At 35.0% G+C, this 24,078-nt stretch overlaps 1 protein-coding gene across 2 annotated transcripts in view; it reads left to right on the forward strand.

Moving 5' to 3' along the window:
* Positions 1-2,938: 2,938 nt before the first annotated feature.
* Positions 2,939-24,078, forward strand: part of LOC111057429 (ras GTPase-activating protein 1) — a 101,558-nt gene continuing 80,418 nt past the window's right edge. Inside the window, exons 1-6 of one of the 2 annotated variants that reach the window (XM_039435631.1) lie at positions 2,939-3,158; positions 7,120-7,269; positions 11,070-11,276; positions 14,874-15,076; positions 19,090-19,310; positions 23,126-23,237. In XM_039435631.1, coding sequence (XP_039291565.1) covers positions 2,968-3,158; positions 7,120-7,269; positions 11,070-11,276; positions 14,874-15,076; positions 19,090-19,310; positions 23,126-23,237 — 1,084 coding nt within the window. In that variant the 5' untranslated portion in view covers positions 2,939-2,967. Of the gene's footprint in view, positions 3,159-4,428; positions 4,500-7,119; positions 7,270-11,069; positions 11,277-14,873; positions 15,077-19,089; positions 19,311-23,125; positions 23,238-24,078 lie in introns of those variants that run through there. The other variant, XM_039435632.1, reaches the window with a different exon arrangement.

Consider the following 24,078-nt stretch of genomic DNA (forward strand, 5'->3'; position numbering starts at 1 on the left):
AGAAAATTGAAATGTCTTCTATCGATTAAGGAGTGTTATGATTTCACAATGTTGCAATGTCTTGATTTCCAATGATCAATGAACTAAAAATATTTCCAATCTTTTATTGAAATTATGTTTTATAATTATATGAGTGATTATTCAACAAAATATGTGTATTATTCCAACAACAAAACACTTCCAGTTGTGATAAAAAGTTGAGCTTTATTTTTGAAAGGCTCTTATCACACATTAATTTATGAAAGGCCTCATGTCAGTATTTTATATTGTTAATAATTATGTGAGAAACTGATTTGACATTTTGTGAGCAGAATATATGTATGTGAATGTGATTGAAATAATAATTGGAATTGAAAAAACTGGAATTATCAACAATGGATTAATATAAGAGACATTTTTTTAGCTGCTGAAAAATTGACTTTAAGTGACAAGAGGCCTTTCATAAATAAGTGATTCATTTACTTTATGTCCAGTAGGTTTTTAAAAGGTATAATTAAGCTTATTCTAGTTCCCTTGACTCAGTGTATAAACGAGTGTCTGGCTCAGAATATTTTTCCTGAGGAGCTGAAACTGGCAAAAGTTGTGCCAATTCTCAAAAAGGGTTGCAAAATGGACCCCAATAATTATAGGCCCATCTCAATATTGCCTATACTAAGTAAGATTCTGGAAATTGTTATGGCTAGCCAATTGTATGAGTTCTGTGAGCTGAACGGTCTGTTTGCCGCCACCCAGTTTGGTTTCAGGTCGGGGAGGTCGGCTGATGGGGCTGTAGATTTAATTGTTAGAAAAATTTTTGAAAGCTTTGAGAGCGGTGACCTTGCTGGGTTGACCCTCTGTGATCTCAGCAAGGCTTTTGATACCCTCAACCATGAGATTTTACTAACAAAGCTTTCCATGTATGGTATTACTGGTGGTCCCTTGCAGCTTCTCCATTCCTACCTGGAGGGCCGCAGGCAGGCCGTTTTGGCAAACGGGGCCCTGTCACGGGTGAGGTGTGTGGATTGTGGAGTGCCGCAGGGCTCAATTCTGGGTCCTCTGCTTTTCTTGCTCATGATCAATGATGTAGCTCTTTCTAGGGACAGAATGGTGGTGTGTTATGCAGATGACACCTCCCTCCTGGATGTTGGCAGGAGTCTGGATGATGTGAGCACACTAATGCAGGCCTCCATGGAGATGGCGGCTGACTGGTTCTCTGCAAACAGGTTTCTCCTAAATGCAGAAAAGACACAGACGATTGTTTTCAGCCTCAAGAATGGTAAGCAGCACGATTGTCCTCCAGTAAAGCTCCTGGGTTTTATGTTGGATAGGAGACTTTCCTGGGAGGAGCATATTCAAGGTGTCTGTTGCAGGCTGAGCAGGATCCTGTTCCTACTGAAGGGTCTGAAGAGGTGCGTTCCCGCGGCCTATCTACAGATGTGCTATTTTGCTTTCTTCCAGAGTGTGATGGCTTATGGTATCACACTTTGGGGCAGTTCCACCCATGTGAGGAGGGTCCTGCTTTTGCAGAAGAGGGCACTTAGAATCTTATGCAATGCTGAACACCTTGCCCATTGCCGCCAACTGTTTATACAAGAGGGTCTTCTAACTGTTTATGGCCTTTATATTTTCAGATCTGCTGTGAATGCATTTGGTGACCTGGAGGTCCAGCCTGTCAGGGGAGACTCCCATGAGTACGGCACTCGTAACAGATTATGGCTGGATCTCCCATACTGCAGGTTGGGGAGGACGCAATCCAGTGTGGTCTACCTGCCGGGAAAGATTATAAATAAGCTGCCCATTTCAGTGAGGAGTCTACCTGTGGCTGCCCTAAAGCGAAGGTTGAAGCACTTCCTGCAGGAGAATCCTTTCTACTCACTTAACGAATTCTTGAATGTGACAGTGCACTGGTGAGTAGATATTTTTGACTTTTTTGGCGCTGTGATGTCCGCTGCTGGTTTTGCCTTTTTGGCTTTTATGTTTTCTCCTGACTTGTCTCTTGTGAGCATGCCCTGCATGGTCACTTTATGGACAGAAAGTTTATTATTATTATTAACAAATTTATCGCAAAACAAATGAAGGGTTCCATAGTTAACCTAAAATAAATTCAACAACACATCAACAGTCGTCAGTCTTGTTTGTTAAAACAGATAACAGAGTTTTGAAAGCTTGCATAATACGTATAAATATATCGAATATAATGAATATAATTGAAAAAGAACGACAGACCAGGTCCAAAAGTATTCTATTCCCAAATTTTGATAATGAAAAACAAGTCCAAAAAGATCAGCCAAGTTGTTTCTACTGTTTAAAGTTCAAGTCCAATATTTCCATTCAAAATTAATATATAATGAGCTATGAATCACCCTAAGTGGGCTAATTAGTCCATATCATTCCAGAAAATAAGTCAGACTTGAACCATTTCTCAATAACAAACACATTACCAGTACTCCCACTTTGGCACTGATATTCCGAGTTCCATATATTTCCAATTCTGCCATCTGACAAACAAATAATTCGAGTTCCAGATACTCCCAATTCCGCCTAGCAACATATTTCGAGTTCCGGATATTCCAATTCCACTGTCTGACAAATTTTCGGAGTTCCACCCAGCAACAGTTTTCAAGCATAGGACATTTAACATTGACATTTTGAGTTCCAGATATTTCCAATTCCGCGACCCCATTCAAAATGTTGACATAAAATGTAAAAAAAATCGTACCCCCCCTCAAAAATGTTGATGGCGAAAATTGCGCCATGCCCCCCCAATTTTGCTGTAATCTTAACATATTGCCATAATTTGTTAAAAACTTTGAATGACAACTCTAATGTAAAAGCTCAAGTTTCTAGCTTGGCGTTGCGTGACGTCAAGATTGGAGGATTTCGCAGTAGATGTTGGCTTCATCGACTTTCAATATGAATATACAATGGGCCGTGTCTATTCTATAACTGCTCTAAGCTCAACTCTATCAATGACTCAAAACAACAAACATGGCCGAGTTTATAAGAGGTACTGGAATGGTTTTAGCGAAAGAAAAACAAATTCATGGCTCTCCAAGTACTGGAAGCGATGAAGGAGCTGACACAAATAATTTGAACGATGAATTTGATTCATTTTTAGGCGATCAGGATGAACCGGACAGTACAAACACGAATAATGTGGCTGCCCCACCGGAAACGCAGTAAGTTTAAATCATTTATTGATCAATTCAAGTTTTTAAGTAATTTAATTCCTTAAAATTAACAATAGAATATACAACTATCAATATAGAATTCAAACAATTCAATTATTTAGAATTACTTATTATGTTATAGCTTATAAGTACGTACCGTACTACACGCCGAGATTCAACTGTAATGTTTTGTTCGTTCGTTAAAATGTTTTGACTTCTTAAACATCAACAAAACAATTTTAAACGTATGACTCATAATTTGGCCAATTTCCAAACCTTATCTTCTACTACCAGCTTTATGTTTTATTCCAATTTAAAACAAAGCACAATCTTCTAGGCAACTTACACATACAAACTCCCATCATGTAACTTTGCGATAAGAACGAATGGTCATTTTAGTTGTTAGTTATAAGCTATGTATTTTTGACCTCAGTTCCTTATCATCTATTCCGGTAGATTGGTTTAAATATAGACAAAAGTTATCTCCAGTGTCGTTTCTAGATTTGTCAGTAAGCTATGTTCTTTGAATTACGGTAGTGTGCTCTGTTTTCTAGTTTCAGCGCAGCTTGAATTTATTCCTTAAATTATTTTTCAATTGTTGGATATCAAAGTAATCACTACTAAACTGATGATTTTATTCTTATCTTTATATCGAATCTCAGTTTAGATAGCATTAGTAGGCTAATCTTTTTTAATACTTCCATTAGTGGCCGATTCTCTTGCTCTCAAACTTAGTATCCTGTAAATCTACAAATATATTTTTATAGTCTGATCTTCAGTTAAATGAAGCTATGGTCTCTATCATTATGTGTTCCATTTTTCGGCTATATGCACAGTCTACGTTTCACGTTACTCGAGGATTAGGATAAATAGAGCTTTTTGCAATAGCCTATAACTGAATAAACGGTGCAGTAGTCTACAGAATATAAGCTGATGTATTTCCATTCTCAAGTCTTGTTTTAGCTAGCATTTGGTTGTTAAGTGCTTTGGAATATTGAATTGGTGACTACAGTGTCAAATGTAAAAATTAATACCGTTTATTAATATAGATTTTGATTGTCTGAATTTTTACCAACCTTGGAAACTGACTGATTGAAAATGTTTCACAATGTTATGGCCTTTACAACTGATATCGAGTTCTAGAATCCTCTTTATCGAGTTGTATAGGGTAGATGAGTTACTGTTTATGTTAGAGAACAGTAACGTCTAAGTGATTCTGTGCACATGGGAGGAAAATATATGTTTTAGCAGCCTAAGTGAGTTATTACGCCATCTAACTATAGTCAAGTGATGAGAAATGTGTTCAGAAAAGAATAGCTCGTATATAAAGCTTCAAAAGAACAATTCTCCGTAAGTGAACACTGTTATTGATTCTTAACTTGATACAATAAGTTCATGTTAGTTTTACTGCAAATAGACTAATTTATATCGGAAAAATGGGTAGAAATTTCCACGTAAGGTTTCGAGACACATCCAGGCACTAATATCTAAAAATAATACACAAAAGTCGGCATTGTTACTTACTTACTTGTTACTTCTTTTGTTTTCTCCGCAGTCTGCTTGACCGGGGAATCGTCTTTTTCGTCCCATCGTGGGGGTGTCGGTGTTCACCTTTTTCAGGTGTGAGAAGGTGTGGTCATCAATGAATTCTGTAATGCTATAGTATGGTCTGTCCATCAGGTATTGTTTTAGGCTTGTTATGAAGGTGTTGCCATTCACTAGGGATTTTATGTTGCCAGGAAGCAGGTTAAACAGATATGCCCCCGAATAGGCTGGAGATTTACTTTTAAGAGTCGATGCTGGGGGAGGCTTATGTCATCCACGTTGCGTGTTCTATAACTGTGCTTATCTCGTCTTAAAGCCGGACTTTGGTTTACCACTAGGATGATGATGGATTCCAGGATGTATATCGAGATTACTGTGAGGATACCTGTCTGCTTAAAGAGTGGTTTACAGTGTTCTATGTAGTTTTCTCTTAGTAGGATTCGCACTGCCCTCTTTTGTCTCTTTAATATTCTCTCGAGATTTCCCTGTGCTGATGAAACGCAGCTTTAAGCCTAGTTTACACATCGCCAATTGGCGAGACAGTTGTCTTTGGACAATTGTCATCACGTGGTTGCGGATTGTCGGAGGCCAGGCTAGTTAAACGAGAAGATGTTTATACACGGCCAACTATTGGCACGTCAGTTGACAGCTAAACATGTCCGAGTTCTTGTCATATGTTGTGACTGAACAGCTGAACTGGCAAAAACAAGATAGCGCTACTGTCCTACTCCGTTCACACGGCGCCAATTGTCGCGACAACTGAGATTCCGAGTGGTGGGGGGCTCGCTGGGCCCAATTGACTGTCCATAGTCTACTCCCGGAGACAGTTGAATTTTGGGACAGTTAGCAAGACAATTGGCCTGAAGTGTTTATAGGAAGACAATAATTTCATGCCAGTCAGTTGCCTTATGACAATTGTCTCGCCAATTGGCATCGTATAAACTAGGCTTTAGATTTCTATTTTTATTTATATCCAAGAGTACCCCTAACGAAAAAAGACAATTCTCTTTATACATTATTGTAAGCAAAGCTTCAGCTGATGAAAATCTTACGCACAATGGTTATTATATAATTATGTATAGTGAGGTCCATGCTATAATGGCAGTGGAGAAGGTAGGTAACAGCTATGTCGATTCTGTGCCTCACAACTGCCTTCTATTGAGCAAGGTCTATAGAAACAGTTCAAGACACGATCCCATGGTGCATTGCAAAATTGCCATATTGAGTCATCAATCTGCTGTTATTATTGGTTGCGTTCAAAGCCACTGATCAATTCCATCGTGTTTTTTTTTACGTTCAGTAAAAAACCTGATCAAAGATTAGTGATCACAGATGAACCACAGAATGGAAAATCGGCTAGTATCCTGACGCCATAATCCGCCATCTTGAAAGAATGTGTAGCATTGTTTAATATAGCGGTAGTTTTAATTTCCAACAAGATGATGCAGTCATGTGTCGAGGTCTTGGTGCACTCAAGTCTTGGTTAGATTGATACCTTCCATTCTGTATGTAGGCCTATTCTGTGGCTGAACGGTTGCTCATGAGTCATGACTGACAGATGTTTCGTCTTCTGCTTTTATCTGTAAACAAAACTAGAACCTAACCTATCTCATTGTATAATCAATTGAAATGAGAAACCATAAAGTGATTGCAGTTGTTTAAATGCTTTGGATAATATTTTAAATGTTATTGAAATTTGTAATCATGCACTTCTGTGCTCCCAAATACATTATAACGGAGTCCATTATAATTGTAAACAACCTCGTATTCAGCCATGTCTGTTCACGTTCAGCTACTCTGTTTACGTATTTTTCCACCGGTGGAAAAGTATGATGAACTGATCAGTGAACGAACCAGATATGACGTAGGCCTACTTCTTTTTATTATCAGTTAGACCAAAGACCTTGAAGATGTATAAACCCACAATGCCTATGCCTTCCCAATGCTAGCTCTTACTTGAAATTAAAGGCTACCATTGAGGTGATTTAGCGCGAGATATTATATAATATGTTTTTGTTATATTATAGATTAAAAAAATCTTCTCTTAAAGATCTTTAGTATGTAATAATCTTCCAGGTTGTCCTCTCAATTGCCGATTTCAAATTCCAAGTATAGGCTACTAACGCTTCATGTGTGTCTATGCGTCTTGGTCTTTGAGCCACGTTCACTCACCGGTCTCATCGTTTACTCACCGATCAGTGGCTTTGAACGCAACCATTTTAGCTTCAACATAACAAGATGTGTAATTAGAAACTCAGGGTTAAATTCTGTTTTATACCCCTTCGCTCTTGTGCGGGAATTCTACTCCCTCAGAGAGATTACAGACCTTGACAGTTAGTATTCATTAATGAGTAGGCCTACCCAAACAATTTAGTTTGTTTGGACTGTCGGGTGTCTAGTTGATTGATTTATTGATTGATTGCAGGTGGTACCATGGGCGATTGGACAGATGTACGGCGGAAGAGAGACTGTGGTCTGCCGGGGATATGGGCAGTTACCTAGTGAGGGAGAGCGACAGAAAACCCGGCTCATATGTGCTGTCTTACTTGGGACGCACGGGCATCAACCATTTCAGGTGAGTTTCCAATGCATGCAAACTCAGTAAACGAGTCATTCATAAAATAAAAACAGCTTCATTGTAGTATCAATTTGGAAAAAGATCTCTTTGCTCGCCTTTATGAAGGTTACGTTATGGTTTAATTGACCGAAGCGAAGCTGAGGTCTTTGTTCCGACTCGATCGGCTTTTGTCTGTTTGTTTGTACTGCAGTTACAGTCGCAGTTATTGTCCGATTTGGATAAAATTTTATATACAAGTACTTCAAAACAAGGCGCGTCGACGTGTATTTTTCAAGTATAATACAAAAGGAAGAGGTGTCTCCTTCAAAAGCCAATATTACCGTAAAAATCAGACTATAGAATTATTCATTATAAATCAAATGTCGAGTGGATTATTAATTGCATGCAATGACGCATGCATAACTAATACAAAAAAGGAGTCTCCTTCAAACGCCAATATTACCTTAAAAATCACACTACCGGTATAGAATTATTCATCATAAATCAAATGAGTGGATTATTAATTGCATGCTTAACTTGGTGAAAAATCAGCTGTTGTGTGGACTGATAGTTGCATGCAATGACGCTGGCAATTAATAACTGAAAGTATTTTCTCTCGACCTTTCTCTGCTTTCAACTCGGGCTGACCTGTTGCCAGTATGTCTTGAAGGAGATTAGCACTTTTGATACACCAACCACAACAACCATTAGTCGTTTTCACACCGATATCTCGCCGACACGACAGGACAGAATTTACTCTGATGGACAGAGGAGGTTGTGGTTTATAACTGCGCAAGGTCTACTGTTCACAGAACTACTAGTTTGAAGATATCAACTTAATAACAGGGAGAAGACTCGCTTTTCTCGTCTTTGTAAAAGCTACTCTGGTTTTATTTGAATATATCAATTTTATAAGATCCTTTACTCGCGTTTGTGAAGGCTATTTTTGTTTCATCTGCAAAAAAATATAAATTTGAAGAAGTGGTAGGCGGAAGCTCGCTTTGCTGGCCGTTATAGGCCTCCGCTCGATTGTAAGTACTACAAAAACTAAGGAGAATCTGCTAATAATAGTATTTTATGAGTAGTTCTCATCAAGGTCGTTTACCTGAGATCGATAATGGCGTAACAACCGGAACTGGTATCTTGATTTTTGGTAAATCTGTGGTTTGACAATATCTAGTCGTTTTATTCACTAATGATTGTATAGTCTTATGGAAGTGTTGACACAGAAGTACGAATTCTCCTTTGCCTTCTTCTTCTACTGCTTATTCTTCTTATCTCTTTCTCCTATTTCCCAATAGTATTTTTCACTTTAAACTGTCAGCATTATTAATGAAAAACATTAAAGTTTCTCATCAAACTAATACAATTGAAGAGACTTGAGAAAATTGTCAAAAAATCCACTTTATTTTAATAAAAACTATTATTTCAGAGAAGCATGCTTTCATTTGTGTGCTCACACATCATCAGCTGTGAAATAATATTTTTTTTTAAATAAAGTGAATTTTTTGACAATTATTTCGCAAGTCTCTTCAATTATGGAAAAATTACACAACATCAATAATATTCACTCCACAAACGTAATACTCACAATTTCAAATTATCCACACTAGTCCTATATTCATAACATATCCATATTTTTATTCCCCTTCATCTTCTTCTTCTGTCTACTTTTCCCTTTCCCCCTCCCTAATTTCCTTCTTTGTCTTCTTTTTCTCTTCCAGCCATTGAATTATCTAGTTATCTGTTAATGAAAGAACATTTATATTATCCATATTATGTTCTATCTTCATTTTATCCACCTGTATTTATTTCTTGGTTTAATTTATTTTACAAGATAATATATTTATTTTCATTTCATTTATTAATTTAATTGCATGTGTGTGTAAATTTTTGCATTACTTTGAATTTGTAGAACATTTAAATTGAACTTATACATGAAAGAGTTGATGAGTTGCATTACTTTGAATTTGTAGAACATTTAAATTGAACTTATACATTGAAAGAGTTGCTCTGCAGCATCCCTGCCAATTTCTAATAACCATCTACTCAAATGTTGCTTGTAGGTGTTTATACTGTAATTCTCAGACTGTTTTAAATGATTGGAAACGTTTCTATATACAATATATGACAGATGTATTTACTGTTATTTTTAAAGCAGTTATGTAGGAGTCGGGGATGAGCAATACCAAAGTTAATTAGATTTCTTGTATTTTGAGTATGAACCAAATTATTGAAAATGAAGTGTTTGTTGTAGTATTATGTAATTCATTAAAACTCGTATGTAAAGCTGTCTAATATTAAAAACTTGAAACTCTTGAAATAGCATGGGAAGCATCTCTATTTTAGAAACTTACATTGCAAATAGGTTGGAAGGTCCAAGCTCAGATGAGGAAGCATATAGAGAAGTCAGTAAGCCAACTAAATTCAATACCTCAACCATAAATTTGACCAACATATGAAATATGTGTTTGTATGCTAAAATTACATGCTTCATATTGATATACTATAAAACTTATAGGCTAAATATTTTTTAATATTCAATGTTATTCAAAATGCCAGTCAAAGAATATTTCCCATGAACAAATACTAATCAAATTTGGAATGCGAACTTCATCATAGCTGTTGTAGTTATGAGTCGGCCATCATTGTTACAACTTTTGCCGACAGATAGCGCATAGCGCTGTCGGCAGTGAACTGAGCTTACTGCCAGCTGTTTACTTCTTAGGCTATGTTGTAAAACATTGTTACTGGTCACATAAGTTTCTAAAATTATTTTATTTGCAGTTTTTATAAATTTAGGTGGAGGAAAAATGTTGTGTACATCACGAGTGAAAAATTCCTTTTCTCCCTCAGGGAAATTGTTGCCCTCGGAATCGCCTCGAGAATCTTTTCCTCAGGGAGATAAAGTTGTATTTTTCACTCTAGATATACAAATAACATTTTGTAGTCTATTCTATTCCATAAAACGTTAAACGTTGAAAACAACTGCTGTGTGGTTGTCATTAAGTTTATAACTAGTAGTTCTGTGAACAGTAGACCTCACGCAGTATTCTCATCCACAAGTACCTGATTGAAACTATAGACCTTATGGAAATACAGCAATAGACTGGCTTCTCCACACATCTGTGTAATCACTTGTCAGCTGATTTATGACTAGTAGTTCTGTGAACAGTAGACCTCGCGCTCAGTTAGTTACATTGACCTGTTGTTATGTTTTCTCAAAAATTAATAAATAATTCATCAATTAAAAATGTCTAGAAGAAATCCTAAATAAACATAGAGCTTTCTGTCCTATATCATACCGTGACGTGTCGTCCCGGAATGTGAGTGTGAGCGCTGTTATCAGGTCTGGCTGCAACTGTCTACAACGTTGATGGAAAGATACTATTTTCAAGATGTTCGATGTTTTTGAACGGGTAGTATTATAGTCAACTGTCTACTAACGTTAATGGAAAGATACATTTTCAAGATGTTCGATGTTTTTGAATGGGTAGTATTTTAGTTCACTAGACAGCTGATTTATGATGAATAATTCTATAGTCTGATTTTTACTCTAATATTGGCGTATGAAGGAGGCACCTTTTTCCTTTTATATTATCCTTGAAATGCAAAATTTCCAAAAACCTTGTATATACGTCGACGCGCAATTAAAAAAGGAACATACCTGTCAAATTTCATGAAAATCCATTACCGCGTTTCGCCATAAATGCGCAACATATAAACATTTAAACATCAAGAGAAATGCCAAACCGTCGACTTGAATCTTAGACCTCACTACGCTCGGTCAATAAATTTTGTAAGTGTTTTTGTTGCAGGATAACAGCAGTATGTGGAGACTTCTACATAGGCGGCAGGCAATTCGATTCTCTTCCCGATCTGATAGCCTACTACACCAGTTGCTCGGATCTGCTCAAATCAGAGCGTCTCGACAATCCAGTTGCCCCTCCTGAACCAGTCAATGACAAGAAACGAATTGTGGCCATACTGCCTTACACCAAGATGCCTGACACTGATGAGCTCAGGTGAGTGGTTCGGAATACACCTATCACGGGTTTGGTGATGTCAAGTTACTCCTAGTCATTGGGACAAGTGAATGAAAACTAGTCAAGGTTATAGTTAGGCACACGTTATAATGGCGGTGGTGAAAGATAGGAGAACAGTGCTGCTGATTCTCTATAGAATATATTGAGATTTCTATAGAATATTATATTATTGCTGATACTGATATATCTGATGAAATATCAACTGTTCATTCCTGTTGAAATAATAATCTATTATATATTATATTCGTCATGAAAATATATCCAATTTTTCAATGATCAAATTATAAATTTTCATAATAAATTATTGATATTGAATGTTCATATTTCTACATTGTTGAAAAACGATCTGACTATGTTGTAGAGGAAGAAAAGGATAGCACTCTATGCTTTATCGAATGATGATCAAGGATAACAACACCAATGTTAATCAAATATAGTTATTTGTGCAACTAGTGCGCAAAGTGACAGTTTGCTGCACCGAAAGAAACGTTCACGCCCGAGCCGTAGGCTAGGGCGGAATGGTTTCTTGAGTGCAGCAGAGGAACTTTGCGCACGTATTTCACATTTATTTTTTCCTACAGTTACCATTGAATATGATAAGTGGTTGATTGAATGATTATGGGTAAAATGATGGCTGAAATCCATCAAATGTTTGTGTGTGTGTGTGTGTGATGCTGTTATTAATATCAACTTTAATTCATTTAAAAATTAATAATCCAATTGAAGTTGAAAATTCTCAGCCAAAGTTCTCATTTTTATTCATTCAAGAATCAGAAAAAATACAGATGGAACAAAAACTTCACATTCAAAATACACGCAAACAGCTTGTTGGCTGAACCGAGATGCAAGATGGCTGAACTGACAAGCGCGCGACCTAGCGGGAAGAATCGTACCTAAGTTTGTTTCATCCAGCTAAAAATTACTGAAACACGATTCAGAAATTCAGACTTTTGCTCAAATTAACGAGAAAAATGCTCAAAGTAAACTGAAAAATATTTATAAAAATAACATAGACAACAGAGAATATTTATTGTAGTATTGTTATGTTTTTTATTTATATGAATATCGAACGGTAATCATTTAACCTCAAAATTCGAATTATATAATGTATATTTGCTACTTTTCTCATTTCTTGGAGTTGAAATAATAATATTATCAATAGAAAAGAACTATTATTTATTATTTAATGATGAGAATTCGTAAATGATGATTATTTAATTATGATTTAGATGAACATTATTCTTGTTTTGGATTTCTAGATTGGGATTTTATCATAAATGTAGGGTAGCCATTGAAATGATTCTTATCTAAATCTAACCACAGTCATTTTTACCAACTTAATTTTTGTTTTCGTGCACTAATCCTCCATATAAGCCACCAACTATTTTGTGTTGCCATGTTGCAAATCTGGAGTGCAGAAAAATTTTTTCCCGCACTAGAGCGGAAAAGTGAATCTGCGTTCTGTAATCAGTGCAGAAATCGTCACTTTTCAAGGTAACTGTATGAAAATGTCATAACAAGATCTACGCGTACCGTAGTTTTGCCTCCGTGACTTTGAAACGGTATATAGCAAGATGAGGTTCGCGGGGTAATATCATAGAGAAACAATAGCGTAAAGTAGATATTCCATGGTATAGGGCGTTTGTATCGCAACTTTTACTGTTATCTCAACCCGATAGTTCATGTAATTCTTTCCCGTGAAGCTGTGTGAGACTGGTAGTCTCTCATATTGTGCCGTTCATACACTCTCACCCCAACAAAACAATAAAATTCGACAATAATCAACAGTAATCGGCTTGAGATAACAGTAAAAGTTGCGACATAAACGCCCTATACCATGGGATATCTACTTACGCTATTGTTTTTCTATGTTAATATTTTTACTGCTTTGCTAAAACATTAGGCTTCATAAACCCTAGATCCCTAGATGGAGGAAGCTCCCTACACACAGAGATTCTTCATGAATGAGAGAGTTGCAACATATCACCAATGGGAAGAGCATGTTGAACGAATGTCAGCTGATAGGCTTCCAATGAAAATCTCCAAGTATAAGCCGGTAGGCAAAGCTACAGTACCCGCACTGTAAACTTGTGTTGTGCTAAAAACACGTAACTCCAAAAAACTCCTTGTGTATCTTTTCGGTAGGGATGGGTATCGAAAGACAAAACATCGATGTTTTGAACATCGATGTTTTTCTCCTAAACATCGATAAGTGAGAAACATCGAACAGTAAACATCGATGTTTTTAAACATCGACGTGTTGCCGTACATTTTACGGAAGATTATTATTATATCCTTAGAGTAACTCAGATAGTGAAATCAATTTCCTTTTTCATGTACATGTAAAAGAAAGGGACAGAGCTTTTAAAAAGTAGTTAACAATAAAGGAATATTATTGATTGGCAGCAACGAAACTGAAAGTTAATAAATTGTTTGTAGTTGTAGGTAATCAGACTCTACGTTATCAACGGAGATTGCTATTTAATCGAATATAAAAAAGAAAATCCAATAATCTAAAATATTGTTTCATAGATTTGAATATTTGTTTAGTATAAGAGAAATTAAGACGGTATTATTCTTTTGTCCAAATCTCGAAATACTTAAAAATACAAAAAAAACTCCTAAAGTGACTACAATTTTATCTGGAGCTATTGTTTCAATGTTTTAACTGTTACTAATTGGAATTACAGCAATTTTAGACTTGGTATTCAAGTAACAGTCTTTCAAATAATTGAAGTCAGGTTGTGACTAGAAAGATACATCAACTTATTATAGTTCACAAGATTTGTCATCTTCATAGTTGAGTCAGAAACCTCTCGGGATATCCTCGAAGATTCTGTCTTGGGATTTCATCCAAGCTAAATTTTAGCAATCTTTGTTACTCATAATCGTATTCATTCAATACCTGATAGTTTTATTTAGGAAATGAGAATGAATAGAGGTGTTTTTTTATGGCTATCTACACTCCATACTAAACGAGGACCTCTATTCCAGAGCTAGATTATTAATTATTGGTATTAAATGTATGTTGAGGAAAGCACTTGTAATAAGAAAAACTCTTTCTTCCTAAGAAACGAAAAATCCGACCTCTTATTCAATTCTAAATGGGTATCTAACCTTGACAAGGGCTACAGTTACGTAAATCTTCAAGAGTATCCAACAGTCTCACATAAAAATACAGAGAGCCTGATTGAAAAATTTCTTTTTGTTGGGAAAAACATCGAATGACCGATGTCTAGGTAAAACCATCGATAAGTGAAAAACATCGAACAGTAAACATCGATGTTAAAAACATCGATGTTTGATGTTGAAACATCGATGTTTCTAAACATCGATGTATCGATACCCATCCCTACTTTTCGGGTGTAACAGGTTGCTTTTGAGAAGATTCAAAAGAACATCTGTTGCTTATGGAAAGATAGATTTTCCAAATTGTTGTATGTTTTTGTTTGGGTAGTATTGTGGTATAGTGGCCCTCCGCCAATAGGCAAAGCTACAGGACCCGCACTGTACTCCCATACAATCAAATTACATACAATATTCTTGCTAATGATGCAATCTATTTGTTTTGCACAGTTTTCAAAAAGGTGACATCTTCTTCGTGCACAACGATATGGGCGAAGGATGGCTGTGGGTGACTGCCCATCGGACAGGGGAGCAAGGCATGATATTCCGCGACTTGGTCGATGATTTAGATGACTCCATCGACCCTAATACTGTATTCAGCTGGTTCCATCCTAATTGCACCAAGTCAGAAGCTGTGGATCTGCTAGTTAAATGTAAGGGCACTTTGATTTTCTAGTCTTGTAAAGTCCTCACTGAGAAATTGAATAGTAAGTCTTGGACTTCATTAATAGACTAGCAGGTAATCTTGAAAGAATTCAAAGTAGGCCTTTAACCATCCTCGGTAAATGAATAAATTAATAAGGAAAATTTAAAGTTAATCAGTCTAGTAGTTCAGACGTTTATTATTATTTATTCATTTATTCCTTGAAAAAGCATTACAATAATTCACAATTTAGAAATATAACAACAAAATGAATCAATAGGAAATACAAATAAACATAAGGAACTACTTCCCCAAAAGAGCAAGCTCGAGCTTGGGGAAGGAGCAGCCGTACTTTGACTACTTACTTATTATTAATTAACATTACAGTATATACATTAACAACTAAAATCAAATCCTTTCAATAAACAAGATAAATCAGTGATGCTATAATAGATCAATATATTTACATACAATATGTGTTAGGTGCAACAAAATTGTAAATTATAATAAATTATAATAATGACCTGATATTGCCTAGCCCAGTGTATAACATGATATAAGATGTGGTACAAAATGAAATCTATTCAATTGGAATAATTACTATACTAATGTAATCCAGAAATTCTCGGCACTATCCCAGCCATGAGAGCTAACCAGATACTTTTTCAAATGTAGTCCAAAGTTTTTTTGGGCGAGTAAACCTCTCAAATTACTTGGAAGAATATTAAAAAATAATGGAGATAAATATATGAAGCTACGCTGACCAGCAGTAGTCAATAATCTAGGAACAGTAACCAGACCTGACTCCTCCCGTCTTGTAATAGCACAATCCGTTCTATTAATGAAATGAAAAAGTGATAGCTTCTTATAATATAATATGATGTGTTTCAGATATATCTGTCTAATCGGTAGAACTGAAAATTCAAAAAAGCCAATCTTGTTGAATACATTCTATTCTTTTTCAGAATAATTTTTAATATTAAATTTTGTATTGTTTTTACTGGTTTTAGAACATTTGTATATGCACCACCCCAACCCACAATACCATATTGGAGCAATGACTGTGCCAGTGCATAATACACCATCTTCATGACTTTCATAGGCAAAACAGAACGTAATTTCACAAATAAATAAAGCTTTCTAGATCGTGTAGTAAGCTGCGACAAATGTACATCCCACTTTAAATGCTGATCAACCATTACTCCAAGATATCTGATACTGCTAACCTTCTCTATTTTATTACAATTAACTGAACACCCTAAATCTACATGACTAAGACAATTTGGAGAATGCAAAACAAGTGACATATTAACTGGCTGATTCTGTATATTCAAGGAAAAAGAGATGTATTTTGTTTTGGACAAATTCAGAGTCAGTTTTCTTCTATCAAGCCATTTTTTTACTTCTCCCAGTCCCCTAGCAGCTGAGTCATATGTGCTTGCCCAGTTTTCTTCATGAAAAATTAAAACTGCATCGTCTGCAAATGACAATATTTTCCCATTGATTAAATTAAGGTTACAAAAGTCATTAATATAGATCAGGAAGAGGCAAGGTCCAATCACTGTTCCCTGCGGGATTCCCATTTTAACAGATTTATATTCACTAACAGTGTTATTGACTCTAACACATTGTTGCCTATTCTTTAAATAACTGCAAAACCATCCCAGTGCCACATCCTCAAGACCAAGGCTACGGAGACAATCAAGTAGACGATCATGGCAAACTGTATCAAAGGCTTTTGCAAGATCAAGAAAAATAGCTATTTGTCTCCTACCTACATCCAAGTTTAAGATTGTTTCTTGAACAAAAGCAGCAATTGCTTCCTGTGTTCCCATCCCCTCTCTAAAACCAAATTGATTTTTTGACAGAATATTATTCACTTCCAAAAATTTATGTAGCTGTCTCTTTACACATTTTTCAATTATTTTAGCCAAATTCGAAAGTAAACTTATAGGTCTATAGTTGGTAATTTTCCTTTTGTCTTGTGATTTGAATATTGGTTTTACTACAGTTGTTTTAAAAGAATCTGGAAAAATACCTTGTTCAAAACTTGCATTAATAATGTGTTTGAGTGGAGAGGCAACAATACTTTTAACAGATTTCAAAACAGATACAGCAATGCCATCATGACCAGGCCCAGATGCACCTATAAGACTCTCGATCGCCTCCACAACCTCAGTCTCTGATACATATTGAAAAGTAAAATAATCTTGCGGATTGTGGGGATTGTCTGGTTGCAAATCATCACCAGGCTCACTAGGAATATTTTGTACCATTTTCTCTCCTATAGAGATGAAAAAATCGTTAAAAGCATTAGCACATATATTGGGATTATCCCTAGCACTATAGACATTACCATCAATTTCAATTTCTTCCAAACACTCCTTCCTTATTTTACAACCAGCTACCTCCCTAACTACATTCCAAGTCCGTTTTACATCATTTCCAGCCTCCTCAATTTTTCTGCTATAATACAATCGTTTAGCTTCTCTAATAATAATTATAAGCCAAACCTTTACAAAAAACGTTCAAAATTTGCAACGAATTGCTGTAAAAGTAAGTTGATGTAAAAGTTGTAAATCATGTTGTATATTAAGCAGCTGAAATCATGTGTCAGCGCGTGTGATAGCTCCCAAAAAGCCTCAGCTGATGTTATGAATGAATGAATGGAAAACTGTAATAATAGTATGCAATGAATTCTTCAGCTCACTAAGGCCCGTTTGCACAGTGACAGTTTAAACTAAATTTCATTTTAAACTAGATCAAATCCGTTTCAAGTCTCGTTTGTTAAAATTTGTTTCATTTTGCCACCAGCTGACCAAATTCAGTTTAAGCTTTGAATGTGCAAACGGCCCTAAGTGATAAATCACAACATTTTTTTATCCTGCACTTTCAATGATATAAGTTATCCATAGTTTTAAACTATGTTGTATCCAGCTGAAATCATGTGTCAACGCATGAAGGTCTGTCTGTGTCTTAGACCAGTTATAGAATAGACACGCTTCATTGTATATTCACACTGAAAGTCGATGAAGCCAACATCTACTGCCATATTGCCCCATCGTGACGTCAGTATTATATAATATATAATTATCTAATTATAAGTTCTTGATTATATAATTTTAGTTCTTTAATAATATTACTTCCATCTGAAATAGACAATCTGCTATGGAAAACAATGTAAACACACTCTACAGAAAAGTTTTCTATACGATGCTGACGTCACGATGGGGCGATATGACAGTAGATGTTGGCTTCATTGACTTTCAATAAGGGGCGTGTCTATTCTATAGCTGGTCTAAGGTCTGTGTGATAGCTTCCAAAAAGCGTCAGCTGATGTCATGAATGAATGGAAAAACTGTTGTAATCACATGCAATGGCTGACTGAATGAACAAAATTTTTACTTTCCTTGCCCTATTACCATAGGTAAGGAAAGTATCGCTTTCCGAAAAAAATTAAGGTACCCCAATTTCTACATTTCTATACGTTTCAAGGTCCCCTGAGTCCGAAAAAATGGTTTTTGGGTATTGGTCTGTATGTGTGTGTGTGTGTGTGTGTGTGTGTGTTCCTTAAGGCAGTGTTTTTCTTTGACGTCTCCTCTTTGCACTATTGTATTTTTCTGTGTTTTTTATTGATTGTGACGATTCAATGTTGTGAAGCTTGTCTTTAATATGCAACTACTTGAATAAATGAAATTTGATTGATTGATTGATTTGAATAACGGCAAGGAAAGTTGTGTGAGTGCGCCACACCAGAATTTTTTCTTATGTACTTTCAATGTTATTTTTATATCCTGAAAAAGGACGAAGTAGTGAGTCAATTTTGTTTTCCAACGAACTTTACCTGTAAAATGGTTCGAAAAATACGTGTTCAAAATTTGGAGCTGATTGATCAATTCTTACTTAAGTTATTGTTGAACATACAAACAGACGGACAACGACTTTGGCCGTGAGTGAGTCAAAAGTGCGAACTCGCAAACGCTCGTTCAATTAACGTGAGGGAAATGTTTTGTTTGATAACAGCTGGTCCCGGTTCGTTCCTAGTCCGCCCGTCTGACAATTCACCAGGCGACTATTCGCTCTTCTTCCACATCAACAACCAAATCCAGCGATTTCGCATCGAGAAGAAGGGAGTGCGCTATCTGATGGGAGGACGTACCTTCGAGTGCTTGGATGCAGTCATCAACCGATACAGGAAGGAGCAAATCGTTGAAGGCCATTCGCTAATCAGACCCGTTTCCACGGTCAGTCTTGTCTATTGTGGCTCCATCTCTTAGTGAAATTGGTTAATTTCAAGCTTTAAATTGCATAATTATGTTATTCTAAATTTTGGAGATGTGTCAATCATTATGACAACTTTAAAATCAGGTTTTATTTATGTTTTAGAGAAAACAAACAAATACTCGTCACTTGTACAATTACAACACGGTTTAGTAGAGGCTTGAATTGGTGCTTGAAATGTTGATGTCCATTCCAAATTATTCAGTTAGATTAAAATGTATGACTGAATTAAAAAAATAATAATGAGAAGTCAGGTTATGATGACATTTAAATGTAAACAAACACGAAGGAGATGAACTGTTTGAACTTTTTTTTACTTCTTGAAATTTACCAATTTCACTCTTAGATGGAGCCACCATCACCCGCCTCACCAATTTGCGTTTACTATAGTTACATGCTTATAGTCAAATGTCAGTTTATTGTAAAAATTATTTTCTTTTTCATCTCGGTTTTTTGTAAAACTATTTAAGATGGTGGTGCAGAGGAAACGCATGGTTTTTTTTGAACCGCTATTATTCGGCGACGGGAGGAGGTATTGCTCTTGGTAATTCTTTTATTGCATTGTATATAAATAAGTAAATAAGCTTCATTTGTCATAAGGGCCATGCTCCATACAAAGAGTTGCACACTAACAATAAATAATTACAATAACAACATCAACACAATTGATCAACTCCTCTTCGAATTTCGGATAACACTATTGAAATGAAAAATAGTCTCATGTAGACTCCTTAAAAATAACAAGAACACAGATTCAAAGCTATTAAAATATAATTGATTGTATATGGGGAGTAATTTTACATGTCACCGTGACATAAAATACTGTACTAGTAGAACAATAGATGATCTTTCAGATATTGAATATTGACTAAACATTACAACAACAAAAGATAAAACCAATAACCTGCTTTTCAAAAGCTCCAACAACTTTTACTACAACTTTATAAACAACTTGTAAAACAACCCATCAGTTCCAACAATATTAAATTTATGATTAGTAATGAACAATTACAATGATATAAATAAATTAAAAAATAAATAAATAAAAGATCATCCCTTAGTCTTTAAGATGTCTAAAGAATAAAGAAATTTTCAATTCAATGTGCTGGTGTTTTAATTTTTTTCGTGAAAATGCTAGGACTATACTTTTGTTTTTCTTATTATTTGTTTTATTTATATCTAATTTTTCTTGTTGCTAATTAAGGATTCAATCCATGCCAGTGTTATGTATTGCAATATATTTATGTAGTTAGTTGAATTATTTGTTGAACTATGAATGTTTTTTTTGTGATTTTCAAATTTATTATGCAAATTAAAGTGTTAGAATTGCTAATCTGCTATTCACAAATCTATTTTTAAATATAATCGAATGAAAACATGGTATAGCATAAATAATACTCTTTCATTCCTGTGGTTTTCTTGACAAAAATATTTTAAATTTCAATTCAATTAGAATAATTCTCATACTTGGATTATTATCAATGAATAGTGCAACAAAAATATATGAACGATATCAAATATTAAACTTTCCTAAATCACAGGAATCTTTCATTTTAATCTATTCTTAAATATTTTTCTAGAGATATATTAATTTCATAATCTCATCCTTGCTTGAATTGAATTGAAAATTTCTTTATTCATCAAGACAATACAGTCTTTTAGAATCTTGTTTTTTATCAGAATTTTTGACTTCTGTATGTGTAAAGGATGATTTTGTGACGATATTAATAATTCTTTTTGTAATTTGACACTGTTCAGATGTATTTTGTGCATTTTGATGAATAATGAAATTTTCAATTCAATTCAATGTAATTTCGCACGTTAATCGCGCATTGGTCATATATTTGTAAATATCTCTTATTTTATCTGGTGTTACATTTATTGCATCGTATCAAATCGATATTCACATGAAACGTCAATACTTTAATGGAATAAGCCTAGTTTAATGGAAAAGTATTGATTTGTCATGTGAATATCAATTTATGCCCAATAAAAGAAACTAATAACAGGGCTACAGTTTCCACTCTATTGTACGATACTCTTTCTTTTACAAAAACAGTCAACAGTCGACACTGTTGAAGTGAAGAAGAGATACAGGGTGGGTGAAAGTATGAGAATGTATCATTTATAACATGGCCAACTTCATGTTTGAAAAAGAAACTTTCTTTCACAGTAGTGGATCCAAAATCACCGAACAAGTTTTCAAATTTCCGTTCTCATACTTTCCACCTAACTGTAAATACTGAGTGCCGGTTGCACAAAAGCCGGTTAAATTTCAACCGTGATTAATTCCAGAGAAGTCTTTTCAAAAACGCCATCTCTGATTGGTTTTCGTGGAGTTAATCACGGTTAAAATTTAACCGGCTTTTGTGACAATTTAAAATCTGGCAGATCTGAGGAACTCTTGAAAATATATTATAGTCGTCTGTACCTGTTTGCAATAATAATTGGTGATAATATAATATATATATTTTTAGACAAAAATTGAATTTGAACTTTCAAGCAGAACCTTTTGTAAGCGCCCCCAGATGGGGGTAGAAGAGAGATCTCTAAATACTTAATGGGCGAGTCATGGGACTTTATAAACATCAAAATTTGCATTCTATTCAATTTTGAGATTTATTTAATAATTTAGACTACTAGAATTTCAACAACAAATTATTGAAAACATTCTATCACATATTCTATAAGCCGAGTAACAATCTTTAAAATTTTGCTGTTTGTCTGGAATTCTAACGGGTTACGATGGTAGCGTGATCTTTATTCATTTTACTACTACAAAGAATAATTTGGGGACTCGGTCAATTTGGGTTTCTGAAACATGAGCTAGAAAATATAATGTCACTCGCTATCTTTAGAACTATCAATCTCATCACGACTGAAACTTTGAAACTACACTATGTTGTTGATGTTTATTTCACTGACATTCATAATAAACAATTCAAACTACCGTACTTTAAATAATTTTACGAAATCGGATCAAACATTTTGAAAATTTATATACTACTTATATTTTATCACATGTAACACGTTCAATTAGGGCCTTCGACGCCCGAGGCCTCTAGATTTTTATCTGATTCCGGCCGCGGTTTGATTGGAACTGCTCTTTTCCACGCAAATTATGATCCCCTTCCACCAACGAGACATTGGTTCACGTGGAGACGAGCACAATTCAGTGGGAAAGGAAAATAATGCAAGTTTGAAATTTTCCCAAATACTTGTATTTTCCATTGTTAATAGAAATACAGTTCCGTGAGAATACTTCTTCAACCCTGCATAAAATTTGAGTCTTCCCGGGCGCAAGTTAGCAAAATCTTAATGTGAGAAATTTATTTTTCAACAGGAAAATGAATTTCTCAAGATAAAAATTCACACAGCTACAAAATCACTAGAGTCTCATTATTGAATACCTAATTCTAATAAACCCATACTAAATTTATCTCTGAAAACACAAACCCATAATTAATTTATTTCAATAATCATCACCATTACACTATTTTTTGGACATGTTATTTATTATCTAAATTTGGGAATATAATAGTTCTGGGCCAAGCCTGTTGTTTGTTTACGATCATATTTATATGATTTGTAATAATTGCATTCAAAAATAAAAAAATGAATAATAATTTACAATAATTTCCCAGTATTATTGATGTGTCAGTCACAATATTTACAATACTTTCCCAGTATTATTAACGAGTCAGTCACAAGTAGATTGAACTGGAATTGAAATAATTATAAACTGATTTGGGCCAGTATTAATAAATTGTGATTTCAGACGGTGAGTGAGACAGACGGACCTGTGAAATCGAAAGAAGTTCAGCATGCCGAAAAAATTTACGCTACGCTAAGGGAATGCAGGGAACAGTGTGGCATCAAAAAGAACAAAGGTTACTCTTTTTTTGTCTATTTTTTTTAGAATTTTAGTCAAGTTTCAACATGCTTTCAACTTTTTGACTAAGCGAAGCTGAGTAGTTTCGACTCCATCGGTTTTTGTCTGTTTGTTTGTACCGTAGTTATTGTCCGATTTGGATGAAATTTGATATACAAGTATACTAAGTGAAATTTGAAACAAGGTGCGTCGACGTAAATATAAGTTTTTTTTTTGAAATTTTGCATTTTAAGGATAATACAAAAGGAAAAAGTGTCTCCTTAGAACGCTAATATTACTGTGGAAATCAGACTATAGAATTATTCATCATAAATCAGCTGTCGAGTGAATTATTAATTGCATGCAATGACGCATGCAATTAATATCTCAATGTAACTTAGTAAAAAATCAGCTGTTTTGTGGGATATTAGTTGCAAGCAATGACGCATGCAATATGAATGATTTAGTATTTTCTCTCGACCTTTCTCTGCTTTCAATTCGGGCTGATCTGTTGCCGTTATGTCTTGAAGGAGATTAGCATTTTTGATACACCAACCCCTACAGCCATTAGTCGTTTTCACACAGATATCTCGTCGACACGACATGACAGGACAGAATTTACTCTGATGGACAGAGGAGGCTGTGGTTTATAACTGCGCAAGGTCTACTGTTCACAGAACTACTAGTTTATTAATTTGTACAAAATCTCTTAACATGATTTTCAAAAAGGGAAAACAGGTGAAGTTTTTTACAAAATTTTGTTAATTATTTATAAAAAACTGTTGAGTAGAAAATTTTCACTCACTGTTTACTGAGAGTGACGTATGTGGTACTTGAAATTGCTGTCGTATGGGTTTTGA

Source organism: Nilaparvata lugens, chromosome 9 (assembly GCF_014356525.2).
Source record: "Nilaparvata lugens isolate BPH chromosome 9, ASM1435652v1, whole genome shotgun sequence".
Taxonomy (NCBI): Eukaryota; Metazoa; Arthropoda; class Insecta; order Hemiptera; family Delphacidae; genus Nilaparvata; species Nilaparvata lugens.